The sequence below is a fragment of the Bos grunniens genome, chromosome 19 (assembly GCF_055505025.1).
Source record: "Bos grunniens cultivar Pamir isolate PY7600 chromosome 19, Bosgru_T2T1.0, whole genome shotgun sequence".
NCBI lineage: Eukaryota > Metazoa > Chordata > Mammalia > Artiodactyla > Bovidae > Bos > Bos grunniens.
In genome coordinates this window covers 20,533,053-20,551,357 of record NC_141183.1, presented here as the reverse complement: position 1 = coordinate 20,551,357, position 18,305 = coordinate 20,533,053, and the positions used below count along the sequence as shown (strand labels likewise).

The 18,305-nt window shown below is 51.8% G+C and overlaps 1 protein-coding gene and 1 pseudogene across 4 annotated transcripts; both read left to right on the top strand.

The window, feature by feature from the left end:
- The first annotated feature begins 206 nt into the window (after positions 1-206).
- LOC147351554 (amine oxidase [copper-containing] 3) lies at positions 207-17,426 on the top strand. 3 transcript variants are annotated; one of them, XR_015147578.1, is made up of 5 exons: positions 207-1,938; positions 3,411-3,696; positions 4,199-4,328; positions 5,271-6,963; positions 16,871-17,426. XR_015147578.1 is itself a non-coding variant. In XM_086357555.1 (4 exons), the coding sequence occupies exons 1-4, from the start codon at positions 339-341 to the stop codon at positions 5,544-5,546; spliced, it is 2,292 nt and encodes a 763-aa protein (XP_086213681.1). In that variant the 5' UTR covers positions 207-338; the 3' UTR covers positions 5,547-7,083. The 3 variants fall into 3 exon arrangements, 1 of the variants encoding a protein (XP_086213681.1); XR_015147579.1 differs by lacking the exon at positions 16,871-17,426 and having other exon boundaries at positions 4,149-4,328; positions 5,271-7,083; XM_086357555.1 differs by lacking the exon at positions 16,871-17,426 and having other exon boundaries at positions 5,271-7,083.
- LOC147351555 (primary amine oxidase, lung isozyme-like) lies at positions 8,364-17,426 on the top strand (annotated as a pseudogene). Its single transcript, XR_015147580.1, has 3 exons — positions 8,364-14,517; positions 14,816-14,945; positions 16,871-17,426. The product of XR_015147580.1 is annotated as a primary amine oxidase, lung isozyme-like (transcript).
- Positions 17,427-18,305: the final 879 nt, after the last annotated feature.

Here is an 18,305-nt window from a genome sequence, read left to right as displayed (position 1 = left end):
GTTAGCTGCATTATTTTGAAATCCCCACCACCCCTTCCCCGTACACCAGAGCTCCCTTGACCCAGAGAGCAGAATCTGAATTGGGAGTCTGGAAGACAAAGCCATGTAAGGGCTGTGGAAATCGCTGGGGCCCTGCCTTAGCCCCGCCCCAGCCGTCCCACCCCGCCCCCAGCCTTCCCATGCTCTCCCCACCTTCTGTTTCCTTTGCATCGGAATACTGAAAACCTCAGCCAGAGTCCAGGAACCCTCAATACAGGGGCCAAAAGAGACCCTCTTCTGCTGGCCTGAGAACACATTTCCAGTTTGGTTCAATCCTCTGTCTCTGTAATCACGGGACCATGAACCAGAAGACCACCCTGGTGCTCCTTGCTCTGGCTGTCATCACCATCTTTGCCTTGGTGTGTGTCTTAATAGCTGGCAGGGGAGGAGATGGGGGTGAAGCCAGCCAACCTCACTACTGCCCCTCCGGAACCCCCAGTGTCCAGCCCTGGACACACCCTGGCCAGAACCAGCTGTTTGCAGACCTGAGCCGAGAAGAGCTGACAGCTGTGATGAGATTCCTGACCCAGAAGCTGGGGCCAGACCTGGTGGATGCAGCCCAGGCCCGACCCTCTGACAACTGCATCTTCTCGGTAGAGCTGCAGCTGCCCCCCAAGGCTGCAGCCCTGGCCCACCTGGACAGGAGGAGCCCCCCACCTGCCCGGGAGGCACTGGCCATCGTCTTCTTTGGCAGACAACCCCAACCCAATGTGACTGAGCTGGTGGTGGGGCCGCTGCCCCAGCCCTCCTACATGCGGGATGTGACCGTGGAGCGTCATGGGGGCCCCCTGCCCTATTACCGACGCCCCGTGCTTCTCCGAGAGTACCTGGACATAGACCAGATGATCTTCAACAGAGAACTGCCCCAGGCTGCTGGTGTCCTGCACCACTGCTGCTCCTACAAACAAGGAGGAGGGAACCTGGTGACCATGACCACAGCCCCCCGCGGTTTGCAATCAGGTGACCGGGCCACCTGGTTTGGCCTCTACTACAACATCTCAGGGGCTGGGTACTATCTGCACCCTGTGGGGTTAGAGCTGCTGGTAGATCACAAGGCTCTGGACCCTGCCCAGTGGACCATCCAGAAGGTGTTCTTTCAAGGCCGCTACTATGAAAGTCTGGCCCAGCTGGAGGAGCAGTTTGAGGCTGGCCGGGTGAATGTGGTGGTGATCCCAAACAATGGCACAGGTGGGTCCTGGTCCCTGAAGTCCCAGGTGCCCCCGGGTCCAACTCCACCTCTGCAGTTCCATCCTCAGGGCGCCCGCTTCAGTGTCCAGGGCAGTCGAGTGACCTCCTCATTGTGGACTTTCTCCTTTGGCCTCGGAGCTTTCAGTGGTCCTAGGATCTTTGACATTCGATTCCAAGGAGAACGACTGGCTTATGAGATCAGCCTGCAAGAGGCCGTGGCTATTTATGGTGGGAATACCCCAGCAGCAATGCTCACTCGCTATATGGATGGCTGCTTTGGCATGGGCAAATTCGCCACGCCCCTGACCCGAGGGGTGGACTGCCCCTATCTGGCCACCTATGTGGACTGGCACTTCCTTCTGGAGTCTCAAGCCCCCAGGACCCTACATGATGCCTTTTGTGTGTTTGAGCAGAACAAGGGCCTGCCCCTGAGGCGACACCACTCAGATTTTATTTCCCAGTATTTTGGGGGTCTTGTGGAGACAGTGCTGGTCTTCAGATCTGTGTCAACCTTGCTCAACTATGACTATGTGTGGGATATGGTCTTTCACCCCAATGGGGCCATAGAAGTCAAATTCCATGCCACGGGCTATATCAGCTCAGCGTTCTTCTTTGGTACTGCCCAAAAATACGGAAACCAGGTTCGGGAGAACACACTGGGCACCGTCCACACCCACAGTGCCCACTACAAGGTGGATCTGGATGTGGGAGGTAAGACATGCTGGCAGAGGCATTGATTTTGTACAGGGGGTTGAGGAGTTGTCACTATTTGCTTTGGGTTTGATGGAGATTTCCCAGGAAAGGAAGATGTGGGTATGCGGTTTTGGAGTTTCATGCTTTCTCTTAGCTGGATGGGAGAGAGTTGACTGTTGAATTTCCCTGTGATCTTAGCTCACTGGCTGGGTACAGAGATGCCAGACTCCATCCACATGACCTCATCAGAAAATCTTGGGGAAAAGCTCAGCTTAGAGAAGAGACAGTATCCAGGCTAAGGGTCCTCTTTGCCCTCCTCCCTCCCTGGCACCTATACGGGCCCAACTTGAGTGAGGCAGACATTTGTTTTTTGGCTTATCTGTGTCTGCCTGCAGTGCTGGTGTTGGGGAAGATCTGGGTGCATTCTGCTGAGTCCCTGGCACATGTATGCCAGCTCTGGATATCCCCAGGAGCACATTTCCTTGGCAGGTGGGCCCCCCTCCTCCTTGAGTTTTCATTTCTGGGCACAATACATTTAAATGTGAAGGGTAGAGAGGATACTGTGGACTATTCCAAAAAGTTTCTGGAGTTGGTGGTCACAGAGAGCCAAGGTAATTGGATATTTAGGAGTCCATGACATTTCACTGTTGTTCCCCACATTGATTTCATCACCAGATTTTTCTTTCTGTTCTGCTGCTGAATATCTCCAACCCGTCGCCTGGCCTTCCTGTTGTCCCTGCTGGGCGCTAGGCCTCTCTTTGCTACTTCGACTCCAGGGTTCACCCTGTGCTCAGAGGGACCTTCCAGCCCAGGACAGCCTGCTCCCTCACACACTTCCCAGTTTCCCCATCACTAATGGATTCCCAACTGCAAAAGGACCAGCCAGGCCTGTCCCTTCAGAGGGCAGCTGCCACCTGCCTTCCAGATGCTTCCCTTTGCTGTTTTAGCCACACCCTCACCCTCTGTGTCCCTGGAAACACACACAATAGGTGACAGTTGGGCTTCTTTGCTTTTGCTCCTCTTTTGCTCCAGCCTTGAATACTTTGCCATGCCATCTCAGATGGTGACATCCTTAAGGCCAAGCTGAAACGTGGACCAGAACTGCCTCTCTTCCTGCCTGTACCTGGGTTCCTCTAACTGTGAATGTTGAATGTGCTCCTCTCACACTGTAGGCTCTTTAGGGCTTGGCTTTCCTTGGACTTCTGTGAGAGCAGAAGGGTAAGGTTGCATTCATCAGAGTGTCCCCAGCACTGAGCACAGGTGTCTTCACTAATAAGTGTGAAACAAGGAAGGAGTGAAATGCTCAAAGAAATATTTCAGAGGTCACCAGCTTTGGCTGAAAGATGTGGAGATACTGGGATGAGGGGAGGGAAGCAGGGGACACAGTGAGTCTGGTCTCTTTGGCCCCTACTCTGAAGCCAGGTGCAGGCAGAGTCCGTGGGGTGGCGCAGCTGCCTGACCAGCCCTTCCTCATCCTCTCACCCCTCCAGGACTGGAGAACTGGGTCTGGGCTGAGGACATGGCTTTTGTCCCCACAACGGTACCCTGGAGCCCTGAGCACCAGATACAGAGGCTGCAGGTGACCCGGAAGCAGCTGGAGACTGAGGAGCAGGCCGCCTTCCCCCTGGGAGGGGCCTCCCCTCGCTACCTGTACCTGGCCAGCAAGCAGAGCAACAAGTGGGGGCACCCTCGCGGCTATCGCATCCAGACGGTCAGCTTTGCTGGGAGGCCGCTGCCCCAGAACAGCTCCACAGAGAGAGCCATCAGCTGGGGGAGGTGGGTGGTGTGTATTGTTGGAGGTGGGTGGATGAGATGAGAAGCACATGTTGGGAGGGGCAACTGGGAACCCAGTTCAAGATCTACACGAGGTGAGGTAAGAGCACAAAACATTTCCTGGTTATCAAAAGGCCTACAGTAGACACGTGGTTCCCTTGGAAGGCTAAGGCCCAGGCAGATAAGTCTTTCCTGTTTTTCTGATGCTGTGAAATCCAAAGGGATCAACAGGAAAAGGACATGAAAAGATGTTGGGCTCAGGTCAAAAAGAAAAGAAACACAAAGAAAAAGATCAGCCAAGCACTGTATCTTTAAAAAAAAAATGTTGGCCAACCACCAGGTGGGATGTGGGATGTACAGGAAGCCGGCTGCACACTAGGGTGACATCACGGTGAGGGTGTGGATGAGCTGGGAAGCTGAGGTCCATGGGCTCAGCTCCCTTCCATGATGATCAGGCAGCAGGACAGGGACGGTGACCATGGACCCCTGACCAGAACATCTCTAGGTACCAGCTGGCCGTGACCCAGAGGAAGGAGACAGAGCCCAGCAGCACCAGTGTCTTCAATCAGAATGACCCCTGGACTCCCACTGTGGACTTTGCTGACTTCATCAACAATGAGACCATTGCTGGAAAGGTCAGCTGACTGTGGGAGAAGAGGGAGGGGTGGGAGGCACAGAGATCAGCCCCAGCTTCCTTTGGCTGGGGGCCTGAAAGCCCGTGATCAGCTGAAGGGCTGAGCTGACTTCTGCTTCTGTGCTTTTGTGTATCTGCTCACTATTTGTGGGGGGAAACTTCCTAAGCTGGGAGTTCATCTGCAGACCCTGGCTGAGGTTCCAGCCTCTCCTCAAGAGGCAGCAGCTCTCTCAGTCTCTGCTTGTGGACTGAGTCCTTTAAAGGCTCCAGGATTCAGAAGGGCTGGAATGACCAGGGAAGACCACATCTCTTATACCTAAAACTTCTCCATTTCTGTCTTCACCACTAAAGGATTAATTTCCAAATGCTGAACTTTTCTGCCACCCAAACCTGATATACTCTCCTCCATTTTCCTTCCTTCAGTTACAGTTTGGGAACTCTCCCAGTGTTGGGGGAAGTGCTGAAGTAGCCTGTGGTTGTCATCATTTCTCTTGGGATGGGTCGGCTGATGGTGATGTGATGGGAAATGTCAGAGATGGCACTTGCAGGCTGGGACATTGGAGGCTGGTGTTGCTCCTAATATGAAGTTGATTCTTTATGCTTTGACTTCTGGGTTACTATGAAAAAAAGGTTTAAAGCCCTCTAGAGTGATGGTGATGCTGGGAGGGATTGGGGGCAAAAGGAGAAGGGGACGACAGAGAATGAGATGGCTGGATAGCATCACTGACTTGATGGATATGAGTTTGGGTAAACTTCGGGAGTTGGTGATGGACAGGGTGGCCTGGCGTGCTGCGATTTATGGGGTTGCAAAGAGTCAGATACGACTGAGTGACTGAACTGAACTGAACTGAGAGTGATGGTGGACTCCCTAAGTGAATCCTGTGGGAGGCAGACGTGTCCTTAGCAGCACCAGGCCTCATGACCCTCTTTCTTGCCTCACTAGGACTTGGTGGCCTGGGTGACAGCCGGTTTCCTGCACATCCCACATGCAGAGGACATTCCCAACACGGTGACAGTGGGGAACGGTGTGGGCTTCTTTCTGCGACCCTACAACTTCTTTGATGAGGACCCCTCCGTCAATTCTGCTGACTCAATCTACTTCCACAAACACCAGGATGCTGGGTCCTGTGAGGTCAACTCCCTGGCTTGTCTGCCCAAGGATCCTGCCTGTGCCCCTGATCTCCCTGCCTTCTCCCACGGGGGCTTCTTTACCAATTAGGTGTTTCCTGGGATGGGATATGTGACTGTGGCTCTAGGGTCTGGGAGTGTGGGGAGAAGGGCCAGGAACTGGGGAGCCTGTGCCCTCTTTTCCCTCCTCACACCCCTGGGTCCTCTCTCTCCTCCATCGTCCTCCCTTGCTTACCGCCTCACTGGGATCATCCTGAAGCTATGCTGCCTGAATCAGGGGCTTCTCAGCTCTGCGCACCCCAACCTGCTGGGTTCCTGTCGCAGAGGAGAGGAACGGTCAGCCGAGAGGCTGGAGTCATGGTTACACGTTTCTAAAAGACTCCACGGTTTGGTGTTTTTCATTTTCTTTTCTTTTGTCTTTGCTTTCTGCTTTCCCCAAATGGTTTTAGGCCATGCCAGGTCTCTCCTGAGACTCCCCAGTCCTCACTTGAGAGGAGAGGAAGCGAGGTCTCTCTGGGGATGGATGCCTAGAGGCCGTGGGCAGGGTTCCTGGCAGGCTTGTGAATCCAGGAGTCCAGCTGGAAGGGGCTCTTTGGCCCATGTTTCCTCTCATCCTGGTCCTCCTTCTCCCTCTTCCTTCTTGCCTCACCTCCTCCTGTTCTTACCTATTCTTATAACCTGGGATTTACATCCCAGCCCTGAGGAGATGTTCCTCAGCTCTCACTTTTCAACTCTGGTCTCCTCTCCTGACTCTAGGCCTGTGGAAGTCTGAAAATGCAAGGGACATCTAGCTTGAGAGGACAGGCCCCGTCTGTCTCCCTGTGTCTGGGAGCCGCCCCTTCCCCCAGTCCTGGGGCAAGGTGTTTCCCCACAGTTCTTTCTGCCCATTTGTATAGGCCTGTCTTGCATCCTCTTGCAGAGGATGCTCATGGAGACAGCAGCAGCTCTAGTTAGCACTTGAGGTGGTTTGTGGGTGCAGTGGTAATGAGGAGTGGTCATTTTGTGCCAGGTGTGTGGTGTGACCAGGGTCCTCTGAACTTGGCAATAGCCAACATAGGTGACTGGGTGAGAGCCAAGGGTGAGAAGCAGAAAGACCAGTCACACCATGCCATGGGGCCAGGGGCGGACCAATCACGTGTGAGCATGCAAATGAGCCAGGGCCTCTGGGGCTGGAGCCTCCCCCACAGGCTGTCCCTACAGGATCCGGGGTCTCTCCACAAATGTCCAAAGATCGGACATAATAGAACTCTGCTTCCCTAGAAGATTTGTTAAGTAAGTTCTAACACAGCTTGACAAAGAAATACTCTGCAGCTATAAAACTATATCTTTTTATAGAAATTATTCTTCTAAAGAGCAAGGCAATGCACAGAATTGTGTATGGGCACCTTCATTTGTGTTTCACCTCCTACCATGGGGGAGGATCATATAAATCCATATTTTCATATCTTATAGATGCATATTCAGAAGACACGGGTAACACTGGTTGCCTCTGTGAAGAGGAACAGGAGGTAGGGATTTGGGAGGGAGACTTGATACTATATATCCTTTTGTACATTTTGAATTTTGAACTATGTGACTGTATTACCTATTCATTTATTATTATTCAAATAATAAATGGGGCTAAATAAGTTCTGACTTCATTCTTTAAAGTAACTTTTCTTTTGGGAAGGGGTAGGGTGGGGGAGGGTACTCTGCCCAGAGACTCAATTTTTTCAAGTGTTTGAGACCCAGAGAAATGGCTGTGGCCTCTGTGCTTAGTCAGTCAATCATGGCCAGCTGTTTGTGACCCCATGGCCTGTAGCCTACCAGGTTCCTCTATGGATGGACTTATCTAGGTAGGAATACTGGAGTGTGTTGCCTTTTCTTTCTCCAGGGAATCTTCCTGACCTAGGGATAGAACCTGGGTCTCCTGCATTGCACAGAGGTGTGGCCTCTGGTGACCCCTCTGTCTCTTCTTGCCTGTATATTTCCAGGAAAAAATGTTAAATGTCAAGAAATCTCTTTTGCTGTCTCTTGCTCACTTTCTCTGTCTGCCTCACTTCGAAGAGGGGGAATGAGAGGCAATGGGGAGGGGTGACTTCCACCTGCTGGAAGCCCAGGCAGGGCTGGGCAGTGAGGGACAGGAAACAGATTTCACATGCTGCTCAGCTTCTAATCTGAGGGAGATCATATCCAGGGAGCACAGAAGCTTCTGCTCCCTTCTATCCTGCTCCAAGCCCAGGTTCTCTTCTGAGTCAACAGTGGATGGAGGTGATCTGACCAGAAGCAAGCTTCCTAAGAACAGGGAGAAAGCCCTCAGTCAGGAGAGAGGGCCAGTGCTGGGTGGGTGAATTTATAAAATGACCTGAAGTGAAAGTCAGAGTGACAGAGGAGAGAGACTGAGGGAATGAGGGTCTAAAGACTGAGACGGAGGAGAAAAATGGGTGCTGTAGCCTCTGTGGTTCTGATACTGCCTTGATGCCTCTTCTTTCTCTGACCTGAGTCATTGAACTTCTCCATGACACTCTTATGTGTAGTCTCCACCTCCTCTTGGCTCCTTTTTCTGACCAGTTGCACAATAGTCAGTGCTGGAGGCAAGAGGAAGAAAGAAATGCGGTGTCCACCCCTTCCCCAGCCTGGTTGAATAAGTTGCAAGTCATTGCCTTGACTCCCATGTCCAGACCAAGGCTGTGAGTGTTTGCAAGTGGAGTGTGCCTGTGAGTGTGTGTGGATGCCCGCTTACAGCTTTTTTTTTTAAAGTGTTGTTGTTGTTATTGTTGTTTTCTAATATTTTTCTTTCTTCCTTTCTTCGGCTGTGCTAGGTCTTAGTTGTGGCATGAAGGACCTTCAATCTTAGCTGTAGCATGTGGGATCTAGTTCCCCAACCAGGGATCCAACCAAGGCCCCTGCACTGGGAACAGGGGAATGTTACCCACTGGACTGTCTGAGAAGTCCCAGAGCACTGCTATATTTAGGAACACTTACCACCTGGCAGGTTCAGTTACTGAATAAGGTAAAATCCCAGCCAAAAATCACTAGTAGTTTGTGTGGTGATGAGATACTAATAATTGTGTAGAAGATCCTTGTATACTTTATGCAATGCTTGGTGGGTTTAGGAAAAGGGGATACCCTTAACCAAATAAAAAAGGTGTATGAGGTCCTGCTGACAGCTTCTCTGATGAGACTTATCAGTGAGAATCGGCTACCCTTTCCAGTATTCTTGCCTGGAGAATCCCAAGGACAGAGGAGCTTGGCAGACTACAGTCCATAGGGTCGAGAAGAGTCAGACACGACTGAATCAACATAGCACAGCACATATCAGTGAGAATGGGCTCATTAATTCTACAGCCTGTTTACTTGTTTTAAGGGGAAACCCACCCCTCCAGCTGCTCCCAAAAATGTTCTTTCTCATTTATCCAACCCTCTCCCTGAACTTTATATCTCTCCCTCTTGACTGGCTCTTGACTCACACCTCATTAAGTCTCTGCCAGGACCCTGACTCTCCAGGACAAGGTCTTCCCTCAGCTTGTGCTTCTCGGATGCCTTCCTTCAAGGACAGCTCTCCTTTTCCCACCTCCAGCTTCCCTTTCCCACCCAGTCCCTCCTTATCCCGCTCTTCCAAGTGCTGATGCAGAATCGAATCACAGTCCCTTCCAGCCATCACTTTCTGGACTTCTGGGAGGCATTGGTCTTCTCTGATTAGTCCTCACTGAAAACTCTCGCCTGTCATGACCTCCTCCCATTCTGACCCCTCCGAGGGCTTGCTGGCTGCTTCTCAGCCTCTTATGCCAGCTCCTTTGCCTTTACCGTGCCCACCAACCTGTTCAGCCCCACACATGGGCATCTTCTGGACTCTGGCCCTGCTCTCCTCTCTCCCCTCTGCAGAGTCCTCTCTGGGTGATCTCAGGCTTCCTATCTCTGTGCATTAGTCGCTCAGTCGTGTCAACTCTTTGCCACCCCATCGACTGTAGCCCGCCAGACTCCTCTATCCATGGAATTCTCCAGGCAAGAATACTGGAGTGGGTGGTCATTTCTTTCTTTGGAGAATCTTCCCAACCCAGGGATCAAACCTAGGTCTCCCATATCGCAGGCAGGTTCTTTATCATCTGAGCCAGTGACTACCTTTTGTTGTTTGACACAAATCTCTATTTCTAGCCTAGAGGCTGTCCTCTGGCCCTTGAAACCTATAGACCCAATGGCCTTTTTTCTGGGCATCTATGATCAGGCTTCCCACAGGAACCTCACCTCAAGCTTGTTGGAATCCTCCTTCAACTTGCTGCTCTTCTTGTAGGTCCTTCTTCTGGAGAAGGCCCCTCACCCTCCCAAGTCACCCAATGGAGACCTGGTATCCTTGTGTCACCAAAGAGTCTGTATCCTTTCTCACACACCCACCCAATCAGACACCACGTCCCGCCAACACCCCCGGCCACATTGCTCAGATTCCTCACTTCTTCTCTGTCCTGGAGGTCACTGGCCTCATCTGACCCTTTGCCTCCTGTCGCTGTCCTCACTTCTGTCTTTGACACACTCGGTGCTCTCTCAGCATTGAAGCTGGAGCTGTACCCCTGGGGTGCAGATCAGAGTACAGTGAGGAGGGCATCCAGAGCGGTTCCACTGGCCTCATGGGGACTCAGGGACAGCAGGCAGGCTCAGGCAGCACGTTCTGGGGCCCAGCCTGGGGACCGGGGATGGCACCTGGCTCCCAGGGATCGAGTCACCTTCAGCACATTCACACAGGCTGCGAGCAAGTTTGTCCAAAGGGAAATAAAACTTACTGGAAGAAGCAGGATGTGTAGCTCCTTTCCTCTGAGTAACTGTCCAACAGAAACACCTTCAAACAGTTGTTTATGGTGTGTGATATGATGATTGTGAAGCCTAGGTTGACACGAATTCAGAGGAAGCAATGTGACAGCAAGAGGCTTCTAGAGAAGGTGGGCAGAGGGGCACCTTCTGCTATATCAGTTCCTCCTCAAGGTCAGGCCAAAGCTCTCCCTCCCACTCCCTGATCATCACTGCCTCTCCTCTTGGAAGGAAATCATGACCAACCTAGATAGCATATTAAAAAGCAGAGACATTACTTTGCCAACAAAGGTCCATCTAGTCAAGGCTATGGTTTTTCCAGTAGTCATGTATGGATATGAGAGTTGGACTGTGAAGAAGGCTGAGCGCTGAAGAATTGATGCTTTTGAACCGTGGTGTTGGAGAAGACACTTGAGAGTCCCTTGGACTGCAAGGAGATCCAACCAGGCCATTCTAAAGGAGATCAGTCCTGGGTGTTCTTTGGAAGGACTGATACTAAAGCTGAAACTCCAATACTTTGGCCACCTCATGCAAAGAGTTGACTCATTGGAAAAGACTCTGATGCTGGGAGGGATTGGGGGCAGGAGGAGAAGAGGACAACAGAGGATGAGATGGCTGGATGTTATCACCGACTCGATGGACATGAGTTTGGGTGAACTCTGGGAGCTGGTGATGGACAGGGAGGCCTGGCGTGCTGCAATTAATGGGGTTGCAAAGAGTCGGACACGACTGAGCGACTGAACTGAACTGAACTGAGGAGACCTGGGGATCCCCACCAGGGTGGACATTCTTGATCTGTGATTGGTAACACTGGTCAGGACAAAAAGTGTTCCTCTTGACAATGTGTTCTAAGCTGGGAGGAAACACCATCATTTATCAAAGGATCCAGAATGAAGTTCCTGGGCTGGAAAGGCTTGCCATGGGGCCAGGGCCGGGTTTGACCTCAGATTCTGTCCACCCCTTTATTACAAAGTCTACATGAACCATTTCAAACTGAGACAGGCTAGGGCCAGAGACCCTGTACTGGAGTGCTTACACTTGGCACCTGGACAGATATCTCCTTGAGCAACAGAATACAACCTGTAACAGACTAAAAATATCTGCAAGCACTGGGCAGTCCGGGCAGTTATGAACAATGAGACACAAAAAAACACAGAAATGTATTGCTGCTTCTGAGGTGAAAGGAGAAGAGCAGGGTTGGGCATGACCCCTGCACACAGCACCACCAAAGGGGTGGGCAGACCACCGAAGCCAGCCCTCAATCCGCTCCACGGATCTGCCCCCACTCTTACTCCACTGAAGGAACCAGGCCACAGAGGGCAAGCAAGGGAACCTGTGTTTTGTTCTTGCTCCTTCCTGCTGCAGCTCGAGTACCAGTTAACTCTCATTTGATTTACTGCACCGGCCTCTTTATCAATTCAATTGATGTAAGAGTCTGAGGCCCCAGGTTGGTCACAAAATGACCCGTGTGTGGAATTTCCATATCAAAATAGAGCTGGTTGCAGAAGCAGCTGGTATCTGGAGAACCTGACCTTTCTCAGGTTGATTTCCCTGGTTTCACATGTGCCCAGACTTCTGTCTTTCTGCCATGCCTACTTTGCTTAAGACCCACATACTGCACAAGCCCTCCTGACCTGATCTCTTCTGCTGTCCCACCAACTCCTGTCTCTACCTCACACCCAATGCGCTGACCTTGGCCATTTCCTGCCCATGTCAAGTGCTTCAAGTACTGATTCTTCAGTTTCTTTGTACCTTCTGATCCTTTTGGCTGGGATGTACTGTCTATTCTCCTCCAGAAAACATACTCTGTTTGCAATGTCATCTAAGGTGACTTCTGGGGAAAGCGGTGTTGAACATGTCCAGTTTGGAAAGGACTTTCCCCCAGTTCACTAGGGAAGCATGTCACGTGTCTGGAACCTCAGTCTCTCCTGGTTCCCACAGGACTTGGCTGTACAGAAGATGGTGTCTCCCCTGCATCACCTGCCCGACAATGGAGATGACTTTGTTCTCTGCCTCTGCAGCATTCTGGAAAAGGGTTTCCTGGGGATGAAGGTTGCTAGGTTGCTCTTCAGCCCCCTAGCTCCCTACAGGTGATTGGTGTTCTCAGCATGACTCTCCAGGCTCCTATGCCTGCCATTAGGGTTCTGGTTGCTGCCTGGGAGCCCTCATCAGAGGGCTTCATGGACTAGAGGAAGGAAGATGGAATCTGGCTGGATGGATGAACACAGGGGAGTTTTGCTTGCAGCCATGTAGCAAGGAGCAAGGTTCCATCAAGAGAGTGGAAAAAGAGCTCCGAGACCCATCACTTCTACCATTTCTTCCCTCCAGCTGTGTCTCCCACACCCATCCCTCCCCCATTTTGTTCCCCAACAGTGAAGCTGAGTGTTTGATTTGAAACAGGAGGACAGAGGCTGACATGGGCCACTTAAAATTCAGGTTATAACCTCAGCTGCATCTTCTGAGCCTGGCCTGATCACTGCCCCGCCCCAACCTCCAACCACTGCCACTCCTCTTTCCTCGGCTGTTTGTCCTTAGTGTACATATAATGCATAGACCCGAGCACAAGTCAAAGACAGGAACCTACAGACACTGAAGGAGGCACTGTGCACCCAGTCCTATCGGTCTGTCCGTCATGCATGCTGCACTCCAAATCATGAGCCTGAAGACAGCCAGAGCTTTAGCGATGTTCATCTTCATTTTTCTGTCCTTGTGGACTCTTCTGGTGATGGGCAGGGAGGAAGGTGGTGTTGGGAGTGAGGAGGGCGTTGGGAAGCAATGTCATCCCAGCCTGCCTCCCCGCTGCCCCTCCAGATCCCCCAGTGTCCAGCCCTGGACACACCCCGAACAAAGCCAGCTGTTTGCAGAACTGAGCCAAGAAGAGCTGACGACTGTTATGAGCTTCCTGACCCAGAAGCTGGGGCCAGGCCTGGTGGATGCACGCCAGGCCTGACCCTCAGACAACTGTGTCTTCTCGGTAGAGCTGCAGCTGCCCCCCAAGGCTGCAGCCCTGGCCCACCTGGACAGGGGGAGCCCCCCACCTGCCCGGGAGGCACTGGCCATCGTCTTCTTTGGCGGACAACCCCAGCCCAATGTGACTGAGCTGGTGGTGGGGTCTCTGCCCCAGCCCTCTTACATGCGGGATGTGACCGTGGAGCGTCATGGGGGCCCCCTGCCGTATTACCGACGTCCCTTTCTTATCTGAGAGTCCCTGGACATAGACCGGTTGATCTTCGACAGAGAGCTGCCCCAGGCTGCTGGTGTCCTGCACCACTGCTGCTCCTACAACCAAGGAGGAAGGAACCTGGTCATCTTGACCTCAGCTCCCCGCAGTATCCAGTCAGGGGACAGGGCCACGTGGTTTGCCCTGTACTATAACATTTCAGGATCTGGGATCTTTCTGCACCCTGTGGGGTTGGAGCTGCTGGTAGATCACAAGGCTCTGGACCCAGTGGACCAGTGGACCATCCAGAAGGTGTTCATTCAGGGCCACTACTATAAGAGTCTGGCCCAGCTGGAGGAGCAGTTTGCGGCTGGCCAGGTGAATGTGGTGGTGATCCCAGACGATGGCACAGGTGGGTCCTGGTCCCTGAAGTCCCAGGTGCCTCCGGGTCCAGCTCCCCTTCTACAGTTCCATCCTCAGGGTGCCTGCTTCAGAGTCCAGGGCAGTCAGGTGACCTCCTCATTGTGGACTTTCTCCTTTGGCCATGGAGCTTTCAGTGGTCCTAGGATCTCTTACATTCAATTCCAGGGAGAATGGCTGGCTTATGAGATCAGCCTTCAAGAGATCCTGGTTGTCTATGGTGGGAATACCCCATTCGCAATGATGAACCGATACATGGATCGAGGCTTTGGCATGGGCAAGTTTGTCACGCCCCTGACCCGTGGCGTCGACTGCCCCTATCTGGCCACCTATGTGGACTGGCACTTTCTTCTGGAGTTCCAAGCCCCCAGGACCCTACACGATGCCTTTTGTGTGTTTGAGCAGAACAAGGGCCTGCTTCTGAGGCGACACCACTCAGATGTGTTTTCTCACTATTTTGGGGGTCTTGTGGAGACAGTGCTGGTCTTCAGATCTGTGTTGACCTTGTTCAACTATGACTATGTTTTAGATGTGATCTTTCACCCCAGTGGGGCCATTCAAGTCAAATTCCATGCCACGGGCTTCATTAGCTCAGTGTTCCACTTTGGTGCTGCCAGAAGATATGGAAACCAGGTTTGGGAGAACACACTGGGCATCGTCCACACCCACAGTGCCCACTACAAGGTGGATTTGGATGTGGGAGGTAAGACACCCTAGGGGAGGCAAGGATTGCAGTAGAGGGGCCTGAAAGATTGGGGACATCTTTGGGTGAGAGGTGAGAAGCAAGGGACACACTCAATCTGGCCTTGTCTTTGGCTCCTACTCTGAAACCAGGAGCAGGTAGACTCCAGAGGGGGCAGGGCAGCTGCCTGACCAGCTCTTGCTCCTCCCTTCTCCTCTGAGAGGGGAAACCTGAGATCCATGGGCTCAGCTCCCTTCCATGATGATCAGGAAGCAGGACAGGGACGGTGACCATGGACCCCTGACCAGAGCATTTCTAGGTACCAGCTGGCCGTGACCCAGAGGAAGGAGACAGAGCCCAGCAGCTCCAGCGTCTTCAATCAGAATGACCCCTGGACTCCCACCATGGACTTTACTGACTTCATTAACAATGAGACCATTGCTGGAAAGGTCAGCTGACTGTGGGAGATGAGGGAGTTGTGGGGGGCACAGAGATCAGCCCCACCTTCCCTTGAGGTGGGGGCCTGAAAGCCCGTGATCACCTGAAGGGCTAAGCTGATTCGTGCTTCTGTGCTTTTGTGGATCTGCTCCTTACCTGTGGAGGGAAACTTCCTAAGCTGGGAGTTCATCTGCAGACCCTGGCTGAGGCTCCAGCCTTTTTTCATGAGGCAGCAGCAGTTTCAGTCTCTGCTCTGTGGACTGAGTCCTTTAAGGGCCCCAGGATTCAGAAGGGCTGGAATGATCAGGGAAGACCACATCTCTTATATCTAAAACTTCTCTGCTTCTGTCTTCACCACTACAGGATTAATTTATTTTTTTTTTTTAATTTATTTTATTTTAGATTTTATTTTAGTATTTTTTAATTTATTTTAATTGGAGCCTAATTACAATATTGTAGTGGTTTTGCCATACATTGACATGGATCAGCCATGGGTGTACATGTGTTTCCCATCCTGAACCCCCCTACCAGCTCCCTCCCCAGCCCATCCCTCTGGGTCATCCCAGTGCACCAGCCCTGAGCACCCTGTCTCATGCATTGAACCTGGACTGGCAACCTGTTTCACATATGATAATATATATGTTTCAGTGCTATTCTCTCAAATCATCCCACCTTCGCCTTCTCCCACAGAGTCCAAAAGACTGTTCTATACATCTGTGTCTCTTTTGCTGTCTCGCATACAGGGTTATCATTACCATCTTTCTAAATTCCATATATATTTGTTAGTACACTGTATTGGTGTTTTTCTTTCTGGCTTACTTCACTCTGTATAATAGGCTCCAGTTTCATCCACCTCATTAGAACTGATTCAAATGTATTCTTTTTAATAGCTGAGTAATATTCCATTGTGTATATGTACCACAACTTTCTTTTCCATTCATCTGCTGATGGACATCTAGGTTGCTTCTGTGTCCTGGCTATTTAAACAGTGCTGCGATGAACATTGGGGTACACGTGTCTCTTTTAATTCTGATTTCCTAGGTGTGTATGCCCAGTAGTGGGATTGCTGGGTCATATGGCAGTTCTATTTCTAGTTTTTTAAGGAATCTCCACACTGTTCTCCATAGTGGCTGTACTAGTTTGCATTCCCACCAACAGTGTAAGAGGGTTCCCTTTTCTCCACACCCTCTCCAGCATTTATTGCTTGTAGACTTTTGGATCGGAGAAGGCAATGGCACCCCACTCCAGTACTCTTGCCTGGAAAATCCCTTGGATGGAGGAGCCTGGTAGGCTGCAGTCCATGGGGTCGCTAAGAGTCAGACACGACTGAACAACTTCACTTTCATTTTTCACTTTCATTCATTGGAGAAGGAAATGGCAACCCACTCCAGTGTTCTTGCCTGGAGAATCCCAGGGACGGGGGAGCCTGGTAGGCTACCGTCTATAGGGTCACACAGAGTCAGACATGACTGAAGTGACTTAGCATAGCATAGCATAGACTTTTGGATAGCAGCTATTCTGATTGGCGTGAGATGGTATAAAGGATTAATTTCTAAATGTCAGCCTTTTCTGTCACCCACAACATGATCTTCCCTCCTCCATTCACCTCCTCTCAGTTACAGTTTGGGAACTATCGCAGAGTCAGGAGAGGTGTTGAAGTAGCCTGTGGGTGTCATCATTTCTCTTGCGATGGGTAGGCTGATGGTGATGTAATGGGAAATGTCAGAGATGGCAGTTGCAGGCTGGGATAGTGGAGGCTGGTGTTGCTCCTAATGTGAAGTTGATTTTTTATGCTGTGACTTCTGGACTACTATGAAAACGTGTCTAAAACTTAAAACTCTCTTGAGTGATGGTGAGCTCCCAAAGTGAATCCTATGGGAGGCAGAGGTGTCCTTAGCAGCGCCATGCCTTATGACCCTCTTTCTTCCCCTGCTAGGACCTGGTGGCCTGGGTGACAGCTGGTTTCCTGCACATCCCACATGCAGAGGACATTCCCAACATGGTGACAGTGGGGAACAGTGTGGGCTTCTTTCTGCGACCCTGCAACTTCTTTGACGAGGACTCCTCCATCAATTCTGCTGACTCCATCTACTTCCGAGAAGACCAGGATGCTGGGTCCTGTGAGGTCAACTCCCTGGCTTGCCTGCCCCAGGTTGCTGCCTGTGCCCCTGACCTCCCTGCCTTCTCCCACGGGGGCTTCTCCTCCTAGGTGTTCCTTGGAATGGGGAATATGGCTGGGGCCCCAGGGCCAGGGAATGTGGGGGAGAAGAAGGCCTGGGAGCTGGGGAGTCTGTGCCCTCTTCTCCCTCTTCACCCTCCAGGGTCCTTTCTCTCCCTTGCCTTCCCTCCCTGCTGGGAGCATCCTGAGCCTGTGCTGCAAGAGACAGGGCTGTCTCAGCCCTGTGGACCCCAACCTGCTGGGTTCCTGTCACAGAGAGGAGAGGAATGGCCAGTGAGGAGCCTGGAATGATTATTAAAGTTTTCCAATCACTTCCTGGTTTTGATGTGTTTTGCTTTTTTATCCTTTTGTCTTTGGTTTTCTGTGCTCTCATAGCTTTTTAGGCCATTCCAGGTCTCTCCTGAGACTCCCCAGTCCTCACAATGGAGAGGAGGATGCGGGCTTTCTAAGGGGATGGCCGCCGAGAGGATTCCTGCCAGGACTGTGAATCCAGGAGTCCAGTTGGAAGGGGCTCTTTGGCCCTTGTTTCCTCTCATCCTGGTCCTCCTTCTTCTCTTCCTTCTTGCCTTGCCTTCTCCTGTTCTTTCCTGTTCTTCTATCTTGGTATTTACCTCCTGGCCCTCAGCGGATGTTCCTCAGCTCTCATTTTTCAACTCTGGTCTCCTCTCCTGACTCTAGGCCTGTGGAAGTCTGAAAATGCAAGGGACATCTAGCTGAGAGGACAGTCCCCATCCGTGTCCAGTGTCTGGAGGCTGCCCCTTCCCCAGTCCTGGGGCAATGTGTTTGTATGCCCTGTCTTGCATCCTCTTGCAGGAGTGGTCATGGAGACAGCAGCAGCTCTAGGGAGCACTTGAGGTGGCTTTGTGGGTGCAGCGGTAATGAAGAGTGGTCATTTGTGCCAGGTCTCTGTGTGACCTGTGGCCTCTGCACACTGCAGGAGCCAGTGGGGGAGGTTGGGTGGGCACCTAGGGAGCGAGGCAAGAAGACCTGTCATGGGGCCAGGGGTTGTCCAATCACGTGTGATCATGCAAAGGAGCCAGGGCGTCTGGGGGTGGAGCCTCCCCCACAGGCTGTCCCTCTGGAGATGTGGATGGAATAGGTCTGGATCCAGGGTCTCTCTACAAATATCCAGAGATTGGAAATAGTAGAACTGTCTTTCCTAGAAGATTCATTAACTAAATTCGAATACAGT